This window comes from Nannospalax galili, unplaced genomic scaffold (genome assembly GCF_000622305.1).
Source record: "Nannospalax galili isolate Female #2095 unplaced genomic scaffold, S.galili_v1.0 scaffold225, whole genome shotgun sequence".
NCBI lineage: Eukaryota > Metazoa > Chordata > Mammalia > Rodentia > Spalacidae > Nannospalax > Nannospalax galili.
In genome coordinates this window covers 1,353,020-1,376,169 of record NW_008352653.1, presented here as the reverse complement: position 1 = coordinate 1,376,169, position 23,150 = coordinate 1,353,020, and the positions used below count along the sequence as shown (strand labels likewise).

The 23,150-nt window shown below is 44.8% G+C and overlaps 3 protein-coding genes across 3 annotated transcripts in view; 1 reads left to right on the top strand and 2 right to left on the bottom strand.

Moving 5' to 3' along the window:
- Smc1a (structural maintenance of chromosomes 1A) overlaps positions 1 to 4,202 on the bottom strand; it is a 42,955-nt gene extending 38,753 nt beyond the window's left edge. The window contains exon 1 of the mRNA XM_008849688.2: positions 3,989 to 4,202. Within this exon, the coding sequence (XP_008847910.1) occupies positions 3,989 to 4,097 (109 nt within the window). The 5' untranslated portion in view covers positions 4,098 to 4,202. The remainder of the gene's footprint in view (positions 1 to 3,988) is intronic.
- A 2,460-nt stretch (positions 4,203 to 6,662) lies between these two features.
- Ribc1 (RIB43A domain with coiled-coils 1) lies at positions 6,663 to 10,955 on the top strand. The gene is given in 7 exon segments (XM_029554373.1): positions 6,663 to 7,088; positions 7,091 to 7,134; positions 7,859 to 7,913; positions 8,107 to 8,448; positions 9,610 to 9,728; positions 10,162 to 10,556; positions 10,669 to 10,955. Coding segments are annotated over 7 exon segments (1,131 nt in total). The 5' UTR covers positions 6,663 to 6,994; the 3' UTR covers positions 10,751 to 10,955.
- Positions 10,956 to 11,039: 84 nt separating this feature from the next.
- Hsd17b10 (hydroxysteroid 17-beta dehydrogenase 10) lies at positions 11,040 to 13,791 on the bottom strand. Its single transcript, XM_008849687.2, has 6 exons — positions 13,699 to 13,791; positions 13,213 to 13,377; positions 11,989 to 12,153; positions 11,733 to 11,861; positions 11,546 to 11,654; positions 11,040 to 11,382 (listed from the first exon to the last, which is right to left on the bottom strand). Exons 1-6 carry the CDS (start codon positions 13,723 to 13,725, stop codon positions 11,192 to 11,194), a joined length of 786 nt encoding a protein of 261 aa, XP_008847909.1. The 5' UTR covers positions 13,726 to 13,791; the 3' UTR covers positions 11,040 to 11,191.
- Positions 13,792 to 23,150: the final 9,359 nt, after the last annotated feature.

The window sequence follows — 23,150 nt, the reverse complement described above, 5'->3', positions numbered from 1 at the left end:
AAATCAACATATAAGCAGCTATTTTTTTTTTGAGTGCTGGGTTCATTAAAGGAGAGTGCCACCAGCTCAGCAGCTATTTTCTTAAAGAATAACGTATCACGTGACTCATGCAAGTGTGAAATGCGCTTTAACATTAATTACCCAATTTACCTTAACCAAAAGTCTTGGGTAACAGGTATTTCCTCCAGTTTCAAGAGGAAGAAACCTGGTTATTCCTTAAGTATAAGTTACACTGAGAGTGAGAGCAATCTCCTATCTACATCATCAGGCTTCAAGATCGTTGCTCACTGTTCCTCATTCTGTTACTTAATAAATGTTAAAAATAAAAATAAAAAAAACATTTTGTGAGCCTGCAGATATGGTCAGCTATAGAGTGCTTGTCTGACATGGACAAGGCTTTTGGTTCCATCTCCAGCCACCACATTAAACTGGTCATGGAGTGTACACCAGTAATCCTAGCACTGAGGTGAGGGAGGCAATAGGATTGGTTATCCTTGAACTACATAGTGAGTCTGAGGTCTGGGATCTCACAGAAATCTGCCTGCCAAGTGCTGGGATTAAAGGCATGTGCCACCATGCCAGATCTGTCATTTGTTTTCCTGATGATAGCCATTCTGACTGGGGTGAGATGGAATCTCAATGTAGTTTTAATTTACATTTTTCTGATGGCTAATGATGTTGAATACTTTTTAAGTATTTATCAGCCACCTGAATTTTTTCTTTTGAGAATGCTCTATTCAAATTAATTCGGTTAAAACCATTTAAAACTTTTTATTTATTTTGATTTTATGTATATGAGTGTTTTGCCTGCATGTATGTAAGTACGCCATGTGCGTGCAAAGCCTGCAGAGATCATGAAAGAATATCATATTCCCAGCTAAAATTCAGGCTTTTAAGCCCCAATTTCCAGTCTCTGGGCTTCTCTCTTGATCTCCAGGAATGATAAGAACATGATAATAAGGAATAATAAGGAATGATAAGAACAACCACAAGCCTCTTTTACTCAAAATCATTCATTGTTGTAAACATTTTCCTAATATATAATATGAACCACACACCAATAAAACATTTCAAGGAATGCTTTCTTGAGGACACTCATACACAGGCATGAAGATACAAAACATATGCGATGACTATGTGACAGAAAAAAATAAGTATGAACAATCCATGTACAAGAGAGAACAATTTACAAAGGGACTGGAATCAAGGATCAAGGACTGACTGCATTGTAGGGGATGGAGAGTCGCCTTAGCCGTTCAGAGCATGTATGCTCCTGCAAATTTGATTCCCAGTACCCACAACATACAACTATCTGTAACTGCAGTTTGGAATTCAATGTGTAGACAACCCCCCTCCCATAATTAACAACAACCCAAAAAAAAGTTTTAAAAAATTAAATATCTATTTTTCTGTATTTTATTTATTATTTCTATTTTATGTGTGAGTGTATTGTCTCCACGTGTGTAAGTGCACCCATGTCGTGCAATGCCTGCAGAGGTCAGGAGTCAGATCCCCTGGAACTGGAGCTACAGACAGTTATTAGCTGCCATGTGGGTGCTGGGAATCGAACTCAGATCCTCTGCAATAGCAGTCAGTGCTCTTAATTGCTGAGCCACCTCTCCAGCCCCTAAATATCTATTTTTTAAAAAGGAATACTTTATAGAGATAGGCTTTGGTGATCAGAAAGAACCAGGCAGGTGTGGTGACACACATCTGTAATCTCAGTATTTGGGAGATGGAAGTGGGAGGATTAGGAATTCAAGGCTGTAAAGCCCTGTCTCAAAAACAAACAAACAAACAAACAAAAACCAAAAAAATCAAATGAATAAGGGAGGAGCCACCAGGCATAATCCCAGCCTTGGGAGGCAGAGGCAAGGAGATCTCTGTGAGTCAGTGTGGTCTACATAGGAATTCCAGGTCAGCTGGCTGGGGTAACAGGGGGAGCCTGTCTCAAAAAGACCAAAAAGAAAAAAAAAAAAGAAGAAGAAGAAGATAAGGGAACAAGGAGTCAGGAGTCAGGAGAAGGGCCTTTTCAAAGCAGCTGGATTGTAATTCTAACAATGTTGAGGGGACTGAATTTCGCCAAATGGTTCCTATAGGGGTCACAAAATCAAAAATGTAAAAACTGAGTGGAAGAGGGCTGGAGAGGTGGCTCAGTGATTGCAACCACTGGCTATTCTTGTAGAGGACCGAGGTTCAGTTCCCAGTATCCACATGGTGGCCAGCAACCCTCCAGTTCCAGGGGATCTGAAGCTCTCTTCTGACCTCTGCAGCCACTGCATGACACGGGTGAACGTACATACATCCAGGGGATACACTTACACACAGTGATTTGTCACTCCCCCCAGTCCACCCCCAGGACACTGGCAAGGTCTGGAGACATTTTTGATGGTCATACATAGGGAACGGAGGTATCATCCAGTGGGTAGAAGCCAGAGATACTGCCAAATGTCCTACAATGCACAGGTCTGACCCCCACATAACGTATGTCACTGAATGTATACCAGTGTTGGGAAACCTTGCTGTAAGCAGAGGAAAACCCTGGCAAGACTCCAACGAAGGCATTCACTATGAGCAAAGGTGGCCAGTCAGACTAGAAAAATGAATGAGTTAGAACATCTCTGAGGTGGAGGTACAGTCAAGATTCCCAAAGCACATTTCTAGGAGTAGGTGAGAGGAACTCAGAACAGAATTTAAAGGAGTTAAGGGGCTGAAGAGATGGCTCAACAGTTAAGAGCATTAACTGTTCTTGCAGAAGACCCAGGTTCAAATCCCAGTACCCACATGGGGAATAAAAACCATCCATAACTCCAGTTACCGGGGATCCGATGCCCTCTTCTGATCTCCATGGGCACTGCATCACATGGGTGCACTTACATACATGCAGGCAATATACTCATACACATAAAATAAAATATTTTTTAAAAATATAAGGAGTTGCTGGGCATGGTGGCACACGCCTTTAATCCCAGCACTTGGGAGGCAGCGGCAGGCGGATCTTTGTGAGTTTGAGGCCTTCCTGGTTTACACAGTGAGTTCCAGGACAGCTGGGGCTACAGGGAGACCCTGTCTCAAAAAGACAAAAAATAAATAAAAATAAAAATATAAGGAGTTAAGATATGAAATAGAGGCTTACCTATCATTTCCCAGACACACCACCCAAGTAAGTAATTCTATCACATCAACCTAACCCATTTCCTGCAGAACATTTATAATGGTCTAAAAATCATCTCATTTTGTACTTTATCTTCTTTCTCCTAAAGTTCCCTGAGATCATGGATTTCGTTTATTTTCTGCTGTTTCTGCATGAACTTGAGCAACTCTTGATAAACATAAAAACATTGAACAAATTCAGCGAGCAAACACGTTCAGGATTATTACGACAGCTTCCATGGTAGGAAAAAGGCAAGTTCAAAGCAACAATCTGGGGGGGGGTGGGGGCTGCGGAGATACGAACTCTAAACACTCTGAAGACTGGAGTGTAGGGTCTGAAATTCAAAAGTGCCGCTGACAAGAAAAAAAGGAATTGGAGCGTACCACTGCGGGGGGGGGATGGCTAAAGCAGAAGAGTACAGTTTGGAGCTGACACCACAGTAGAGTTACCAGCTACTCCACTTTCTGGAAGGGTCAAACAAGACCAGGAAGTTGGAACAAAGCAGACCGGAAGGGAGCCGCGGGCCAGCAGCTGGCAGTTGGCTTCAGACGCGCCTTTTTTGGCTAGAGGGGGCAGCGGCGGAGCAACGCACAGCTCGGCCCATACCATTTGGGCTTGAGCGGGGGCCGCAGCAAACTCTGACAACTGACATTTGGGGAAGGAATTCGAGTAAGAATATGCCAGGGGGCAAAGTGAGTTTGAACAAAACCACCCAAAGAGGGGTAAGCAACCTTTTAGGGTTCACAGCGTTCCAGGTCATATGTGGGTACGTGGCGGCAGATGGGGGGGGGGGTCCTGACCCTAACGCACGCAGGGCTGCAGGATTTTTCTCACCAGAGCCATTGGGTCCAATGATGGCGGTGAACCTCTGAAATGGTCCGATAATCTGTCGACCCTTGTAGGATTTAAAGTTCTCGATCTCAATCAGTTTCAGGAAACCCATGGCGGCAGCGCTGGCGTAGGAGAGGCCGCGTCGTACGCCTGGGAGCTGAGGTTATCACGCGCGGGAAACGCCGCAGTGCAAGCCGGGCGGCCGGAAAACCTCGCGATAGTAAATTCAATCCAAACGGGACTTCCGGCTTCCGGCTCCAGCGGGAATTCAGGGCGGGTACTTCCATCTGAAGTTGACAATCCACAGTCCTGGTCTAACGTGGGAGACTCGTCTAGACCCCGCCCCCCTTTGTTGTTGCATAGCAACAACAACAACAAAAAAAAAACAACACTGCTTCAGCCAACTCAGTTGTAGAAGACTTAGAGCTCAGGTGGACTCAGCGCTTTGGTATCTGAGAAGGCAGGCAAGCAGGCAGTACCTTGAGCCCACGGTTCCTGAGACAAGTCAAAAATCATAGTAAGGTTATGCGTTCCCCGCTTTCCTAGGGTCAGTGGGAGGCGAGAACTCTGCTGTGACTTTTAGTGTACCTGCCTGAGAGCTCAGGCGGGGACTGGGCTGGGAATTGGGAGACACCTCTTGGGGGCGGGATCCGGTTTGGACTGGAAGGAGGGATCTGTGGGAAGATTTAGGTGAAGTGAGATTGGAGGCAGACTGAAGTGTGAAGGGAGCAACCAGGATACAAGCTGGGGAAGGCTGTGCTTTGAGATACTGCCCCCGTCGCCTGCCCCTCTCTTATTCCTCCAAGCAGAACTTAAAGACTGCGGTTGGCTCAAGAGCCATCTTGGACACAAATCCATCCTAGGAGCCTGAAGATTGGGATCCCTTACGGTGTCTTGTGCAAACCCCCAAGAGTCACGATCCTTAAGCTTTGTTTCCGTTCCTTTTCCCCTTCTCCCTGTTCTAACTCTCCCGTTTTGTTTCTCTACCATTCCATTCCCATTGCTGCATACCCCACTATGTGGATCCCAGGGATTCAACTCTTCAGGCCTGGTGGCAAGCACCTTTACACACTAAGCCATCTCCCTCACCCTTTTGTGATCTCAGTATTGTATTCAACTCAATGTATCTCACTTCAAGTGCTCAATGGCTATACAGGACTAATGGCTACCATAGTGGGCAGCACAGCTATAGATAAACATCAGTCTCTGTCTTCCAAAAAATGTTGGCTGAGAAGTTGTATTTATTTCCTGTTGCTGCTATAATGAATCACGTCAAACTTAATGGCATAAAACAATAAAAATTTTATTTTCATATAGTTCTGGAAAATAAAAGTCTGGGTTTCACTGGGCTAAAATCAAGATGGCAGTTGAGCTTCTCTCCTGGAGAAACAATGCCTAGCTTTTATGTGAGTGCTAGGGTTCTGAACTCAGGTCTTCATGCTTGCACAAGTACTTTACCTACTGAGTCTTCACCTCATTCTCTCTTCTTTCAAAATAGCCCTTGTCAAAGCCACTATCCTTATCTTTCTGGATGACTGCAGTGGTCTCCATATTGGCCTGCTGGCTTCCTCTCTGTTGTTTCCTGTTGCCCACTCGTCACACAGGCAGGCCAGAGGCTTTCTTTTCTGAAATAAAATTTCCCCTTTATTTTTATTACTTGTTTTCTAGTCAGATAGAAGTCTAGATGATTTAAATTAGCCTGTGTTCCTTGACAGTTTGGGAAGCCCATTTTTGGCACACAAGTCAGACAAAAAAATAAAAACCAACAAACTTTTGCAAGCATAAATATGGTCATGTCTCTTATCTCCCATCTGATTGAAATTCTCCATTGGCTTCCTATTTCACTGAGTTAGATTCAAATTCATTAACAAGTATCTTTACTCACTGAGCAATCTCAAGACCTTGAGACAGTTTTTTGAAACAGGGTCTCATGTAGCCCAAGCTGGCCTTGAACTCACTCTGTAGTTGAAGATGACCTTGAACTTCCAATCCTCCTGCCTCTACCACCCCTAACTGCTGGCATTATAGGCATGCACAGCCAAGGTTTTGTATGGTACTATGGATTGAACCCAGAGCTTCATGGTAGGCAAGCATTCTACCAACTGAGCCACATCTCCAGCCCACTTACTTTAGGCTTTTAAGATTTAGTTCCTGTATACTTTCCCAGTTTGTTTCATGCCACTGTCTCCCTTGGCTATAATGCTCTTGGCACACTGGCCTTTCTTCAAGTACCCCAACACAGTTATCTTCATCATAGGGCCTTTGTATGTGATGTTCATGTCCCCCTATAGCTGTAATCTCCAATAACCAGTTTGAATGTTTGCAAGCATGACAAAATAGAAATCCATGAACCAACTTCTCAACCTAAGGTAGGAATAGTGTTGCCTGCTTGTGATCTCAGTGCTCAGAAGGCTAGTGCAGGAGTATTACAACTCTGAGTCAGCCTAGGTAACATAGTAAAACCCTATCACCAACAACCTTCCCAATATACAGAAATTATCACTCCCATTGAAGTGTCTTGTCTCAAAGAGTACTCCACACACTATGCACACTCCACACACTATACCGCACCTCTCTAATATTTAGATACTGTATATGTAAGAATCTAAGAATAATTTTTTAAAGTTTTCTTGTTTGTATTTTGAGATAAAGTCTTGCTATGTGTAGTCCAGACTGGCCTCAAACTCATGATCTTCCTGCCCCAGCCTTTGTAGTGCTGACAAAAGGGGATGGGCCTTGTAAACACCAGGGAGACATTTGTTTTAAAGCCGCTTACAAAGGTTTTGAGGAGTGTAATGGCCAGATCTGACTGCCAAGGCAGAGAGGATAACATTGGAGCAACAGGGGCCAGCAAGGCTTCTGGGAATATTGCCTGACATTAGATTTTCATTGTGAGGCCTGAATTTGGGTAGTGACAGCAGAGATGGACATATATGAAACACCAGGAGGTAAAATCACAGCTGATATTGTAAGGGTGAAAGGACTGGAGGTAAGGCATGGTCAGCGTTTATGGACTATTCCACTTTCTTGCTTCAGCTGTATAAGGTAGACTACATACCAGATCCCAAGGGGATAGCAGCCATTGAAGCTAGAAGGACTCGAGAGATAAACAAAGCCAATTCTTCAATGTGCAGGACAGAGTCATGGGGGTGAGTGGGTAATGGAAGCTACTTCACAGGACTTCCTTCTTATGCCTAGAAAGGAATGTGGCTGTGCTCACTCATTACAACCCCTCCTGATTCAAGCAGGTCATAGGGCTAGAAAGACAGGGCCTAGGGAACCTACTGCATAGACCTGGGCAAGGCTTGGGAGGAGAGATGGGGCTGTGCAGAAGTGATTGGGTGACAACAGGCTCTCCTCTGGTCAGCTTTGGGACATGTGGTCAGTTCTTAGAGCGACAACAAGGAGGAAGCCAAAAAAAGGGTGTAAAGAATATTTGTTATTACATATACCTAAGGTATTTCTGCAAGGCTACTTCATATTATTTTTCTTGTTACTGTGACAAAATACCTGACAGGAGCAACTTAAAGCGTTGTTCCAAGGGGTGGGAGGAAACAGTCTGAGCAAAGGCTATGGGTTTGAAACAGCCTAAGATGTGCAGAGAACTAGAAGTAGAGCTAAGGCTAATGTGAGAGGAGACAGGGAAAGGAGGTACAAAAAGATTAAGGCAAAAACAGCAGCTAGACTATGGAGATGTTTACATGTTGTGCTCGGGAGCTGGAACTTATCCAGTAGGTCATGGGGAGCTATAGGAGGATTTTGAAGGGAATAAGCTCTAAGCAGTTTCTGTTAAAGGCTTCAGGGCCCCATGCTGAACCCCTTCACTGATTTAGCTCCTTTCTTTGAGATCCAGGTGGATGCTGAAGCTACCAGGTAGAGGAGCAAAAACTTCAGGAGTCAACAGAGCAGAGCAATGAGATGGCTGATGGTAAAGACCCAAGGCTGGGGCCAGACAAAGGGGTAAAGGAGAGAAAGTGGGCTGAAGTAGGGTAGTTCTGCCTCTGAATGGAGCCTAAAGCCCTGGAGTCGTAAGACAAATCAGATGACCTTGGAACAGAGGCCAGGGTGACTGCGCTCTGTCCCTCTTATGGTGCCTTCATGTTCCTGCCCATCACCCCTAGGTACCAAGCATGCACAATGTGATCTGGTAGCACAGATGCTACAAAAGGAAGAGGCAAAACGGGCATGGTGGTTGTCCAAAACACTGCAGGATTTTCGGGAGCAGAAGCAACAGCTCAGAAGTGGCTATGAATGTGACCGTTGGGATCCAGATCAACTCCAGGAGTTTCCAAGCCCTTTGTATAAGAGTAACCCAAACTATGGCCTACCCACCATGCACTCTCTCCTTGGGAAAAACCTAGACAGGACCTTACACTCAAGAATGCAGCAGGAGCAGTTCATGTGCTACCTGGAGAGGCAGGTGCAGGAACAACAGGAAGTCAAGGAAGAGGAGACACGTGTAGGTACGTAGCCAGGCTCTCTGGGCTGAAATTCAAAGTCTGGTAGGGAGTTCACCTGATTTAAAGACAGCACCCAGGAGGCCAGAACTGTGTGGGGAGGTAGGTACCCCCAGAGTTGATGTGGAAAGTTTAATCTGCACAGCCCTAACTTCTCTGACTTCCTTCAGCAACTGACAGTGTGGCCATTATCAATGATTACATTGTCACTGTGTTACAGGAGGGTGGGTGGGGGCAGTATGTGTACACACTTAACAGTTCTGCTGCTGCTTTGAGCAAATGGATGTTCCTCTCTGTATTTCAGTTTCAGTTTCTCTCATTCTTTTTTTTTTTTTTGGTGACAGAGTCTTGAACTCAGCCTCCTGATTGCTGGGGTTCCAGGCATGTGCCACCTTGGCAGCTGTTTCTTCATCCAAAATAGGAATTACAATCTATATCATGCAGAATAACAACTAATATTCTGATACTGTTCGTGGCCACATCTTTCTTCTACATTACAGAAAACCTTTCCAGGCCGTGTCTTATCTACTCACACTGTTCACCTTCCAAATCACCAGTGTCTGTCAGGTCCTGAAAACAGCAAGTCCGTGTGTGGCTAGAGTAGGAAACAATGTTAGTAACTTTGCTTATCCTGTACTACTGGCTATATCCCCAAACTCAAAGCCTTTAATATGCTTTGTATATATCCCTGTCATCAGCCTTACCTTATCAGATGGTGGTCTGATTATCTATTTGATCTGACTCCCCCACTAGATAGGGAGGTTGGTAGTGGTGGTGGGAGTTGAGACAGGGTCAACCACATAAGTGCCTCCACCACCTAAGTGCATCATCACACCGGAGTAGAAAAGGAGTTCTCTGAAACACAATCTAATTCTGTGGTGTCTTCAGAACCCAACAAATAGCCTTTTAGACTGAGGCTTAGAGAGATGAAATGCTTTACCTAGGGCCACACAGCTCAGACATCACAGTTACATTGTGACCAAGTTGCTGCGTCTTGGCTACCCATAATTTCAAAGAATAGCTCCTTCCCACTACAACTTCCACATTAGCTCCCTCACAAGCACGCTCGCATGCCGCGCGACACACAAACAGATACAAAGTATGTTGAATAGGGAATGAGGACTGGAGCAGGCCAGTATGGTGCCCTGGCCCTATTTCTCTGTGTAGCTTTGCTCAGTGACCAGTTGCACCTAGCCATGGATACACGGGCTGCTGAGCTGGCCAGGCTGGAGGAATCCTGTCGTGTAGCCATGAGGATTGCTATGGCCAATGCCAAGAGAGCCAAGGTATGGCCTGAACCATCCCAGTGCACTGGGCCCTCCCCAATTCCTTGAACAAAGTCCCAGGGAGCCTTAACCACATCTTTCTGCTCATACCCCTTTCAAACCAGCACCATTATTCTCATCTACCTAAGAACTCTCTTTTGACCTAATCCCCAAGATCCTTTTAGAGTATAAGTCACCTCCCTCCCTCCCTCCAGATACAGATGACTTAAGAACAGAACAGAGCATTGCCCTTTCATCCGAAGGCCTTCCTGAATGCAGAGAAATACCCTGGCCATTGTATCCCTCTTCTCCATGTCTTTAGGGTCATTAAAAGTCCATGCAGTGCCTCACCCTTCTCCCTAAGATGGAGGAATAGGACCATATTTTCCCCACCCCTTCAACTGAGTTTCCCAAGGTTGGCCACCCAAATGCTTATGTTTGGGGGTCCCACCAGGCAGCTAAGCAGGCCCAGAAGCAGCGCCATGAACATCAGCAACGACAGAAGGCCAACCTCATGGAGGTCAAGAACCGAATTAAGAGTGACCCACTGACTAAGAACTCTCAAGCTGCCCAACTGCCCCAGGCTCTCCAACGGGTCCTGCCGTTTTACCTGAAGGGCAAGACATCAAAGCAGGGAGCTACCATCAGGAAAGGCCAGGAAGTACAGCGCTGTGAGAAAAAGGAACTGCACCAAGCTGAAAAGGCATTGGATGCCAAGTGGGGAAGCCAGAGCATATGCTTGGCTGAAGAAGTACTGGAGCTAGAAGAACGGGAAAGGGAATTGTGTGCTGAGTTGCGAAGGGGGCTGGGCTCCTTCAACCAGGAATCAGCTAAGGAACAACAAACCCAGTGAGTTCCAGAGTGTAGTAGTGGGGATAAAGGCCAAGAGAGGGTGGGAAGGGATAACAAGGACCAGGGGGAGAGGGAAAGCACATTAGCTGAGGCCTCTGAACTTTCACAGGCAGAACTACCTGAATTCAATCATCTATAGCAATCAACCTATAGCCCAGTATTACCTACAGTTCAACAAGAGCAGCTACTGAACTCAAGATGATCATCTCTCTCCCTTCTATCAAGCTCACAGATGGCTAGGAGTCAAAGGAAAGAAAACGCTGCATATCCCCACTTCCAATATCTCCCCAATAAGACATCAATAAGCTTACTACTCTAGCTAATAAAGTTATCCATTAAAATGTGTTGTAACAGAACACAGTAAGTGTGAGGTGCTGCCTTTCCCATCACTCCATCCTGGGGCTCTTAAGTATCCATTGCTTTCAGAGCCTTCACCTTCCTTCCATATGTCAGTTCCCCCAGCACACGAGACTACTCACATCCTGTGAGAGTGAGACTTTATTAGGCACAGAGGGTGACTGGTGAGCAGAATTACAAAATGGCTGTTAGGTTCTCCCCAAACTGAAAAGTTGTACGTACTCCAGGGAAAGGTGGGGTGGCACAGGAGCCTGTGTTTTCCCTGCCTTCTCCCATTAAGGCTGCATGCGAATGGCCCCATCCAGCCGAATGACCTCTCCATTGAGGAATGGGTTCTCGATTATGGTCTGTACCAGATGAGCATACTCAGCAGGGTCACCCAGTCGGCTGGGGAAGGGTACCTGGCTGGCCAAGAAGTTGCGTACTTTCTCTGGAAGAGTGGTCAGCAGTGGGGTGGCAAACAAACCTAGACAAGAGTACCAGAGTAAAGGACTCATTCTTGTTTTCGGTCACTTGGTTCTTCCTTCTTTACTGCTAAGCTGATGTTTAGGTAGTGGATACCTTCTCCCCAACTGCCCAAAGATCCCACCCAATGCTAAGTATGGCAAAAAATACAGGGATATGTCTACCTGGAGCGATAGTCATCACACGGATACCTATAGGAGCCAGATCTCGAGCAATGGGCAGTGTCATGCCCACTATGCCCCCTTTGGATGCAGAGTACGCAGCTTGTCCAACCTGGAGAAAGTGAAGGTCATAGGTGAGAGAGCCCCCAACAAGTCACTGAGAAACAAGCACTGCCCACTGCCCACATACCTGGCCCTCAAAGGCAGCCACACTTGCAGTGTTGATGATTACTCCACGCTGGCCTCCGGGGTCTGGTACATTCTGGCTCATCACACCAGCAACCAAGCGGATAACATTGAAAGTGCCTATGAGATTCACCTGGAGGATGAGTAGAGCCATGGTGTAGGATCTATGACAAACTCCATTTAGTTTCTCTAAAAGCTTTGTGAGTACCCACAGCCAGACGCCTCTTATTCCTGCCCCTGGAGTTCCTGCAAGGCCTTACATTGATAACCCGCTGGAAGTCTTCCAAGACATGGGGCTGGTTCTTCTTTTGGTTGTAGGTCTTAATGGCCACTGCAACACCTGCACAGTTGACAGCCACATCTACATGACCAAACTTTTCTTTTGCTAGAGTCAAAGCTGTTTGTACGTCCTTCTCAGAGGTCACCTTTAGGGGGAGACATGGAGGAAAGGTATTCATTTCTTAGGATACACACCACTAAACCTAGAGGAGGGGAGGGGAGGACAGGCCCAGTCTTTGGATGGGAAGAGAACTGTGCAAGCAAAATGGAAGCCTGAGAGAGTTGTGATAAAAAGAGATAAGAAAGTGGGGTGAAAGGGAAATGTTAGGTACTACAGAACAGTGTTGCATTTTTTCAAATCTATACTCTTGGTAACCTCATATGCCCCTGGTAACTCTTGGTTGCTGTGAATTAGGACATTATAAAACCCTGCTTTTGTTTTTTTCTTTTTTTGCAGTACTGAGAATTAAACCCAGGGCCTCCCACATGCTAGGTAAGCACCCTACCACTGAGCTATCTTCCCATACAACCCTGTTTCGAGAATTACTGATAGGAACATAAACTAGCTCTTTTTGTGTCCCTACCTGCTGAGTTCAAGTTTTTCAACTGCAAATATAAAACCACAGGGCACAATATGCATTTTAAAGTATACCTATTTCCTCCCAAAATTTCTGGTATGTCCAATCCCCATCATGCTCACCTTATAGTTACCACAGGTGCTCCCGCGCGCGCGCGCACGCACACACACACACACACACACACACACACACACACACACAATGGCGCATGCTATATTTATATTTGAGACATGGTCTCCCTGTAGTCCCAGCTGACCTGGAACTCACTATGTAGACCAGGCTGGCCTGGATCTCAGTGAGATCCACCTGACTCTGCCTCCTGGGTGCTGGGATTAAAGGCATTCGCCACCATGACCAGTTGTACACAGCACACTTTTTAAGAAAACAAATTTTTATTACATTTATGTGTGTGCCCGTGCACATGCGTGTGCATTACGTGTGCAGAGGTCAGAGGACAACTTTCCGGAGTAAAGTCTCACCTAACACGCTACAGGTCGTCACACTTGGCAGCAAGAGTCTTTACCTGCTGCACTATCTCCCCAGCCCCAGACCATTCTTATAGGTAGAACCCGAACAGAAGCCCAGGTTTGTAGTGGGCTGATGCACACCATGGGACAGGTGACTCACGTTGGCTGGGGCAAACACGCAGCTCTCGCCTAACTTCTTGGCTTGGGCTTCGCCCCCCGAGTTAGGCAGGTCCAGAAGTACAGCTGTGGCCCCTTGTCCCACCAGTCTTTCCGCCGTAGCCAGGCCAAGGCCCGAGGCTCCTCCAGTTATTACTGCAACCAGGCCCTGTGAAAGGGGACACGGTCAGCTGCTACTGTCCAAGCCACCCCCACTCTCACTTGCCAGTTCTGGACTTCTGAGAAGTGGGGGCTGTCTGTGACGCGGGTGTACATCCTCTCCGGGGTGGGGGTCTCATCCCAGACAAGCCTGTGACCCCCACATACATAAGCATTTGCGTGTCGACGTTCACCTTTTACAAAGCCCAACTCAATATCAGGTCGGAACACACATGACCCTTTCTCCAGGCACCGCTCTCCTCTCTAGTTCCCTGCCACGCGATCCCAGCCTGTAGAAAGGAGCAAACGTTAAAGGCACAGAAAAGTCTACCTTCACGCTCCGACACGCCGCAGCCATCTTGCACCGGCCTCGCCAAGGGAGGAGGGCTTTTTGTCCCTTTTGCACAAGCGCTCGCTGATTGGCTGAGTCGGAGCCGCCTACCTGGTGGAACCGGGGCTGCCAGGGGTGTAGGGGCGTGGCCTGCTGCGCCGGGACCTAGGAGAGGGAAAAGTCACCGTCCGGAGTTCCAGGACCATTTCTTCTGGAGAAAACCTAATGACACTTGCACAATACCACCACCACCATCCCCCACGTCGCCCTGCTCTCTAGCTAGCCGTTTGACCGGAGGCCAGTTCCACCAGAGGAAGAAAGGGGGAAGATGGAAACTGAGCCCCTTTCTCAGTAAAGCTTTCAAGTATAGATGAAATTGATTCCTATATGCCAGACATGAAACAGAGACAGATTTTTTTTTCAGTGATGAAATCAAACCCCAGGACCTTGTACATGTTAAAATACCCTTAAGCTACAAACAGCCCAGATATCAGAACACAGAGATGATGAGATTGGAGAAAAGAAAAAGGAGATTTTGAGATACAGAGAGGCACCAAAGAGAAATATAAGGCAGAGATAGAGGCCAGACAGTATTTACAATTATGGATATGGAGAGTCCCTAGGAAAAAGAAACTTTAGGAAGCAGACATTCTGAAAAAGGTGCTTCTGAGAAGCAAACTCAGAGAAGCAAAACTGTCAGATCATCCTTTGCAACTTTCTTCTATGTTGAATGTAGTTTAAGTCCAAAAGGCCAGATCACACTTTGTAGACTGGATCTCATCCACAGACTGTTATTAAAGGTCTAGCAGGGCGTGGCGGCGCACACCTTTAATCCCAGCACTTGGGAGGCAGAGGCAGGCGGATGTCTGTGAGTTCGAGGCCAGCCTGGTCTACATAGCAAGTTCCAGGCCAGCTGGGGCTACAGCCTGGGATTATAGCATAGCGAGCATGTCTAGCTTTAATTTTTTTTTAATTTCTTTATTTTTATTTTTATTATTTTTTTTTTTTTGAGATAGGGTCTGCCTATAGCTTCTGTGTGTATTTGTGTATGTTTATGTGTACGTGCGTGTGTATCTGCATGTGTGAATGTGTTTATGTGCATGTGTTTGTGTATGTATGTTTATCTTCATTTTATTTATTTATTTATTTATTTATTTATTTATTTATTTATTTAATTTTTGGTCTTTTTGAGATAGGGTCTTCCCGTAGCTCCAGCTTGCCTGGCACTTGCCAGATCTCACAGAGATCTGCCTGCCGCTGCCTCCTGAGTGCTGGGATTAAAGGCAGGCACCACCAGCACCCAGCTTTTTGTTGTTGTTGAGACTTTTGAGACAGGGTCTCAAGTTGGCTAGGGTGATTTCGAACTGTGGATGACCTTGAACTCCTGACCCTCATTCCTCCTAAGTGGGGGGATTACAGGCCTGTGCCCTGATGGAAGGCATGTGCCCTGATGGAAGGCATATCCTATATTAACTATGCTACATAACTCCATACTACCTACATAACTACTGAGAAAGTTTTAGGACCTTAATTAAACATTAAAACATTGAAAGTGGAAAAAACACTCTAAAGTTAAAAGCATGAAATCTCACATTGTGTGAAATTCTTGTTTTATAGTCTCACACTACTTCAGGCCAGTTTTTTGTCACTTAGTGTGTGTTTGGGTTTGTTTGAAAGTATGAAAAACAACCCATGTTCAGAACTTTTGGTACTGTGGCATTGTTCCTAAAGACTTGTGAGTCTTTGTACTCTGTGTGCTGTGGTCTAACTTGGCCTATATGTATAGTTCTCCTTTGGAAGGTAAGCCCCAGGATCTTCTGCTGGTTTACCAGTTCACTGCCCAATGCCAAAATGTAGCCTGCCTGTATGCAAAAAAGTAGGGTTATTAAAATAAAAATGGATTCACTTGTGTTGACGCTGACCAAGTAAATAAATAAAGCAAATAAACCTGGGAGGTTTATTGCCTGCTAAGTACCAGAGAATATTCTGTCAGAATATACTATAACGTTAAGCAAAAAGTACTTCTAGCTAGGAGTGATGGTATACAACTATAATCCCAATGACTCAGGAGGCTGAGGGAGGAGGATCAGGAGTTCAAGGCCATCCTTGGCTACATACTGGGCCTGAGCTACATGAGCCCGCCTGAAAACAAAAGTATGTAAGAAAAAAAAAAAAAAACAGGACTTAAAACAGCTCTTAGCCTGTAGAAAGTTCTATTAAGTTTGCTACTGTCGTTCTTTCAGAGCAGAGTTTCTTAGTCGTTTTCTTTTCTTTCTTTCTTTCTTTCTTTCTCTCTTTCTTTCTTTCTTTCTTTCTTTTTTTTTTCGTCTTTTTGAGACAGGGTCTCCCTGTAGCCCCAGCTGTCCTGGAACTCACTTTGTAGATCAGGTTGGCCTTGAACTCACAGAGATCTGCCTGCCTCTGCCTCCCGAGTACTGGGATGAAAGGGACGTACCACCACATCCAGCTCTTTCTTAGTCTTTCCTATGCTATAGACACATCTGGAAGCCTGGCAAAGTCTAGAGAATCGCTTCCCAGAACAAGGTATGTATTCTATAAAACAAATATGATTATGAAAGAGACCAGTTTTATTGAAATACAATTGCTAAAATAAAACCACATCCACCAGGCGTGGTGGCGCATACCTTTAATCCCAGCACTCGGGATTAAAGTACTAGTGACTATCATGATTTTGAAATAATAATATGATTTTGAGAGGAGATATATAACACCACACATGTGTTCTACAAATATCTGATTTCTGGGCTTGGGCAATGGCTCAGTAGGTAAACGTGTCTGCTATGCAATCATGAGGACCTAAGTTTGGATCCCCAGCACCCATATAAAATATCAGGTGTGGCCTCATATGCCTGTAACCCCAGCACTGTGTGGAGTATGGGAGGCAGAGACAGGAGGATTGCTGTGGCTTGCTGGCCACCAGTTTAGCCAAAAAAGCTCAAGCTCCAAATTCAGTGAGGCACCCTGTCTCAAGGAAATAAGGTGGAGAGTGATAGAGGAAGACAACTCGATATCCTCCTCTGGTCTCTACATGGGTGTGCACACCTGTACACACACACACACACACACACACTTAAAAAAATTTTTTTGTCTTTTTGAGACAGGGTCTCCCTGTAGCCCCAGCTGGCCTGGAACTCACTATGTAGACCAAGCTGGCCTTGAACTCACAGACATCCGCCTGCCTCTGCCTCCCTATGCTAAGATTAAAGGTGTATGCCATCACACCTAAAATGTGATTTCTATTGGTGACAAAGTCACAAAAACAAGAACTAATACCACTATAGTTTGTTATTCACACCATCTAGAAAGACATGATCCATTTCTCTTGGTGAGTGAAAATAAATATGCAGTTTTTTCCCCCACACTCAAATCCATAAGCTCTTTGAATTTTCTTTACTGACTCTCCAGAGTTCAGTGGATTCTGACTTAAGAACTATATTTAGAGCAAATGAAAGTCAGAAAGTCAATGTTACCCCTCTCATCATTTCCAAAATTGTCTCTACTCACGCTATCCATTCCTTGTGGCTCAATAAAGAGAGGTCCTGTTTGAGGCTCACCCTCCCTGTTGGGTTCTGTGTCCTATCCCCTTCTACTTTCTGGAAGATTTGTACCATTGTGCATCCCCCCTCCTTATTGTATGCACTTCTGTGTCAAGATCACTAGAAAATAGGGACTAGAATGATCTATCTCAATCTTTATACACAGTGGATTCTCATCAGTGTGGATACACTTCTCATGGGAATCTGAGGGCCAAAGGTTATGTTAAGGACATGGCAAGGACAATAGTAGAATCGGAAAAATCCAGCATTATGCCACAATCCTCAGGAAGTATTAACCCTATCAGGAGACAGAAAAACAGAGTCTTTGCCCATAGGAGATTAAAACCGTAACAAGATAACTTGTTTAACTCTCATGAGCACCTTTGCAAAACAGAGCTTCACTGGCTCTAGCTGCTGCTGATGTGGCACTGGCAAAGAGAAAGGATCCCCAAGTGACGAATATGGGAGTATCCAAGTGTGCACCTTTAATTTCCAAATAAATTTGGGTACAAGCAGAATGAATGGCTTAAATTCTGCAGGAGTGTGTGGGGGTGGTGAGAATGGCTATGATGAGTGTTTGAAAGAGGGTGTGCTTAGGATACATGCTGGAACAGTGTTTGTCATTGAATAAATGGGAGTGATGGCTGAACGAGCCTGCACGATGCCATCCTAAGAGCACAATGACTTTATTGCTGCCCAACTCAACAGCTACTTTCTTTTTCCTTTTTCTTTTCCTTTTGGTGCTGGAGATGGAACCCAGGGCCTTATACATGTTAAGCTGCAGTTCTTCCAGGGAACTACACCCCAAATATTGAAAGCTATTTTTCAGTCTTTGTGTAATCATACCTTTGTGCTGCATTTGACATGGTTGATGGCTCCCTCTTCCTGTGAAACCTCCATCTGGCTTCCATGATGCCTCCCTCTCTTGGTTCTTCAGAATTCTTTCTTCTTGGGCCTCCTCTAGGTTCTTTTCCTTGTGCCTTCTCTCTGGAGAGCTCATCTATCTTTTGGTTTATATACTTCCCCAGTCCCTGCTTTCAGCCAACTGTCTCCAATGAATTTCAGAATCATATAGCCAATCATTTGCTGCCTGTCCCCCAACACCAAATACCATTTACTGCCAATACTTCGTCCTAAACTAAGCTCAGTTACAGCCCCCTAAACCTTTATCTCTGTAGCAATGTCATCTTCCCAGACACTCAAGCCAGACCTGGGATTTGGGCTATCTTACCCCATCCTAATCAATTGCCAAGCCCCATTGATTTAACTCCTAAACATGTCTTTGGGTTTTTGTTTGTTTTGTTTTGTTTTGTTTTGTTTTGAGGGTGCTGAGGATTGAAACCAGGGCCTCTCACATGCATCACCACTCCCGGCACATTCTGTCATTTGTATTAAGGCCTATTATATAAATTTAGTGTCCTGAGGTGCCCCTCAGTGCAAGCTTGTCCACTGGGGTTTAGTCAGCCTGTCTAGAGTCTCTCCTTTCAAGATCAGCTCTTCCTCACCCAGCAGTATTTAGCTGCCAATAATTCTTTGACTGTGGTTGGGGTTTACTGTTCATTTCCACAGTTCTATGCTGGGTTTTTGTCTGCTCATGTTTGTATGGGTCTTGTGCATGCTGACACCGTTGCTGTAAGTTCATATGAGGAGTCACAGGAGCCTGTAGGACTATATCTGTATGGTCATATACCTCTTCCCTGGCTGTTACAATCTTTCTGCCCCCTCTTCCACAATGGCCCTGAGCCCTGGGTGGGAAGATTTTTGATATAGGAGTCCTGTCCAAGGACCCACACTCTGTAGATTCTTACTCTCTGCCTTTGGCCATTTGTGACCTTTAGCTTTCCTGGCCCTTTGTTGCATGAGGGAGTTTCATTGATGAGAATTGAAAGATGCATTAGTGTTGTCTTCATCCACTGTTCTTTGTTCTGTGAGCCTTAGGTATAGAGGTTGCATCCTAGATGTGCCACGTAGATTTGGGCAATTCACAATCTCTGTGTGTGACAAGTTATGTAACTCTGTAATTATCTCTGTTTCTTGAAAAAGAAGCTTCTTTGATGGGTGGTGACTGGGATACTTGTCTATAAATCTAAGGATCCATATTTTGCACATAGTAAGAAGTTACATTTGTCTAGGGATGTGACAGCCTTGGAGTTTTCTCTAAGATCTATGACCTCTCCAGCTATGTGTATTTGGCTAGATTTACAGTACCACACATGAGTTTCCTCCCATTGAGTGGGCTTTAAGTCCAATTAGGTAGCTGTTAATTACCTGAAAGATAAAAGAGTCACTATTGCATCAATGTCGTTTGCTGTGCTGGTCATTGATGTGGTTTTAGACCTTGAAGCTGGGATTGGACCATCGATTCATGTTCTCCCTTAGCAGCTTGCATAGTGCTCTCCAAAGCTATGAGAGCTAGCCTTCAGAGGAGGTGGCTTCCAGTCCCAGGTCTGTTGCTCTAAATCCTGTGTACCAGGTGTGTTCTGTCTTCAGCAATAGGGACTTACCATCAAGTTCTGGGAGGAAATCAAGGACTGTAGCAATAGCCTGTGTAATTTTTGGTAGGCTTTTGGACTACCCTGGAGGTCAGCCTGTTCTACATAGTGAGTTTCACACTAGCTGGGACTATTATTGTTGTTTTTTAAAGGGCCTATTGAGTCTAATTTGTGTTCAAATACTCTTAGGTGTAGGTCCATTCCATGGTACATGGTCAGCCTACCCAGTGTCACATCTTTAAAGAAAACTAAGTCTCCCTCTCCCAACAGCTATCTTTTTTTTTTTTTTGAGACAGGCTCTCATTGTGTGCCCCATGCTGACCTGGAATCTCTCCTCACTTTTAAGGCTTTCCATAGTCTGATGGCTGTGGCCTATCTACCTTCAGTGCCTTCAGCCTGTATGACACTATACTTTCCACTGTAATATACAAATTTATCCCCTCCCCTGAACATCAGTGTTACCAGATAATAAAAGACAATCTGTGTACAAGTTGTATTTTTGCTTGACAAATCTGACAATTCTACCCCACAAATTGTGGGGTGCTTCACCAGAGAAGACCACTCAGACAAAGTTTTGCTGAATGAAAGTCGTTACTAGCCAGGGCTACTACACAAGGGTGTCAGGAACCCAAGTGTGTAGCACAGAGTCATCTCTAGGGTAAGCTTTTATACAGAAAAAAACATAACCAGGGGTGAAAAGCTTACGTTTCCTAACTTACAGGTGGAGAATCCCCTTAACAATTTTTATTCTATTAAGTAACAAACAGTATTTTGTAGAAGCAAGCCAAGCATAACCTACAGAAGCCAAAAGTCTGCAGTTAGCAGGTGCACTCCAGGACACTCTGACCTGTTCCCAAGACAACCAGGGTTCAGCTGACATGTGTTCCCATACTCTGGGCCAACTGACTGATAATTTCAGAGACTAGGGTCAGCCTAAACTTTAACATGGCATAGCTATGGTCAAGAAGGTGCCCTATTACAAAATTACCCCCAGGATGGTGAGATACCCCTTCTCAGGCACCTACAGTTCCACATGCATATCTCTGAACCAATACCCTCCTGAAAGGCTAGAGATCTATTCTGATCTTTGCATCCTTATTAAGCAACAATACATAGCCTTGTATGTAACAGAATGGCATGGTTAGAACAGTGTATGGATATATACATGTAACACTGTGATAAACCAGCATCTTCTTGTGGAATCAGTAAGTGTCCCAATTAGTATACAGTGTTAATTCCACTTACAATCCACCTTTCCTTCACAGCATTGAAAGAATAGCCTCATGGCTTACATACCCACCCAGGTGGGTAATCTGGAAAGCTGGAGTCATTGCAGGCTTCCTGAAGCTGGTATAGGTCCAGTTGGGTTTGTTTTGTTTTGTTTTATTCTGTGACAAGGAGGTTGAGGAAAACAAAGAAAAGGGGAGCAAAGGACAAAGTGGGTGAAGAGGGAAAAGGGGTATGAAAAGCCAAAGGAAAGCAGGGGAAAGCTGGTAGGAATAAAGTCAAGAAAGGAGAATCCAGCTGGCACCAGCACAAGCAGTGACAGCTGCAAACAGGAGGTGAAATCCAGCAGGAGGGAGGTTGTGGCACTCCATGCAAAGCCATTCTTGTTCCAGAGCTCCTCGCCACCCATCCTGGTAACAGGTGAGACAAAGTGGTGCACCCCCCGCTTGTGATCAGAGGCAGAAACCAGGGCTAGGCCTTGTCTCGGCCTCCCAGCCCCCCAGCTCTGCATAGTTTCTCACACAGCTCTGGCAGCCTCCAAATAGGGAGAATAAGGGAGAGGTGGGTACATCTTCCACTTGGTGGCAATACTGTTAGCTGCCATGTGGACGCTGGGAATTGAACCAGGGCCATCTGCAAGAACAACCAGTACTCTTAACTGCTAAGCTATCGCTCCAGCCCCTTGGTGCCAGCCCTGTGTCAAATTAGGAGATTCAGAAAAGAATAAAGGACTGTGGAGTAATGAGTCGGTCCGAGAGGGGTTACAGCTGCTAGTGAAACCCCTGCTCTTGTGATTTGGCAATACTCTGAAGTGGGGGGACCTGCAGATTGGGGATATAAAGCTTCAAAGGCACCTTTAAATATTTTTGGTTTATTTTTATTTTGTTTTATTTCATTTTGTTATTTATTTGTTTGTTTGTTTGTTTGTTTTGAGACAGAGTCTCCCTGTAGCCTCAGCTGACTTGGAACTCATTATTTAGACAAGATTGCACTCAATTTCAGATCTGCCTGTCTTTGCCTCTCAAGTACTGAGATTAAAGGAGTAAGCCATCATGCCCAGCTATTTATTTTTATTTTATGTGTCTTGCCTACATGTATATAAGTGTACCATGTGCATGCAGTGGCTGCAGAAGCCAGAAGAGAGTGTAGGATACCCTAGAACTGGAGGTAAAGGCTGTTAGTCCCCATGTGGGTGCTGGGAACCAAACCAGGATCCTCTGCAAGAGCAGCAGGTGCTCTTACCCACTGAGCCATCTCTCCAACCTCCCCTTTTTCTTTTAAAAATTATTTATTTATTAGTTTCACAGTAATTGTTTTCCAGTTAGAATATTCTAACTTAATTGCAGTGCAGTCTCTTTAATTTCTTGTTCATTAATTTTTAACTAACTTCATAAAAGCTGTAAATTTTGAGGGTCACAGTTAAAACCTCATTCAATTTTATGTCTTATAAGGGTTATACTGAGTTCAATATTGTATAACTGTATTAATTTAACTGTGAGCCTCAAAATTTACAGCTAATTTTGAAAGAGAAGCATCTTTGCCCTGGAAATTGTTATTGAATATGTTAATGCTGTAATGAAATGCTTCTAATCATGTGGTTATTAAATAATTTAAAAAAATTTATTTATTTATTGGACAAGAGAGATGACTCAGCAGTTAAGAGCACTTGCTGCTCTTGCAGAGAACCCAGGTTTGGCTCACAGCACTCATATGGCAGCTAATAACCATCTGTAACTCCAATTCCAGAATATCGGATGCTCTCTATGACCTCTGTGGGCATTGCATGACATTTGTGCAATTACATGCAGGCAAAATACCCAAACATAAAGCAAGCACTCTACCAACTGAACTATATCTGAGCCCATGACAGAAATTTTAGACAATTTAGAAAAAAGTTTAAATCAGCTACAATGATCTGGGCATGGTGCCACACACCATTAGCTCTAGCACTTGGGAGGGAGAGGCAGGTAGATCTCTGTGAGTTCCAAGCCAGCTGGGGCTACACAGAGACCTTGTCTAAAAAAAATAAAATTTAAAATAAAATAAAATAAAATAAAATAAATCAGGGGCCGGAGAGATGGTTCAAGTGGTTAAGAGCACTGGCTGCTCTTGCAGAGAATGTGGGTTTCATTCCCAGCACCCAACATGGCAGTTAACAACCATCTGTAACTCCAGT

Bases quoted from the DNA above. Each gene is read 5' to 3' on its own strand.
- Hsd17b10 (XM_008849687.2), bottom strand. From the start codon at position 13,725: ATGGCTGCGGCGTGTCGGAGCGTGAAG. The intron at 12,154-13,212 runs GTGAGTCACCTG...CTCCCCCTAAAG, and splicing joins GCGTGTTTGCCCCAGCCAAC to GTGACCTCTGAGAAGGACGT. The intron at 11,383-11,545 runs GTAGACATATCC...ACTCTTGTCTAG, and splicing joins TGTGATGACTATCGCTCCAG to GTTTGTTTGCCACCCCACTG.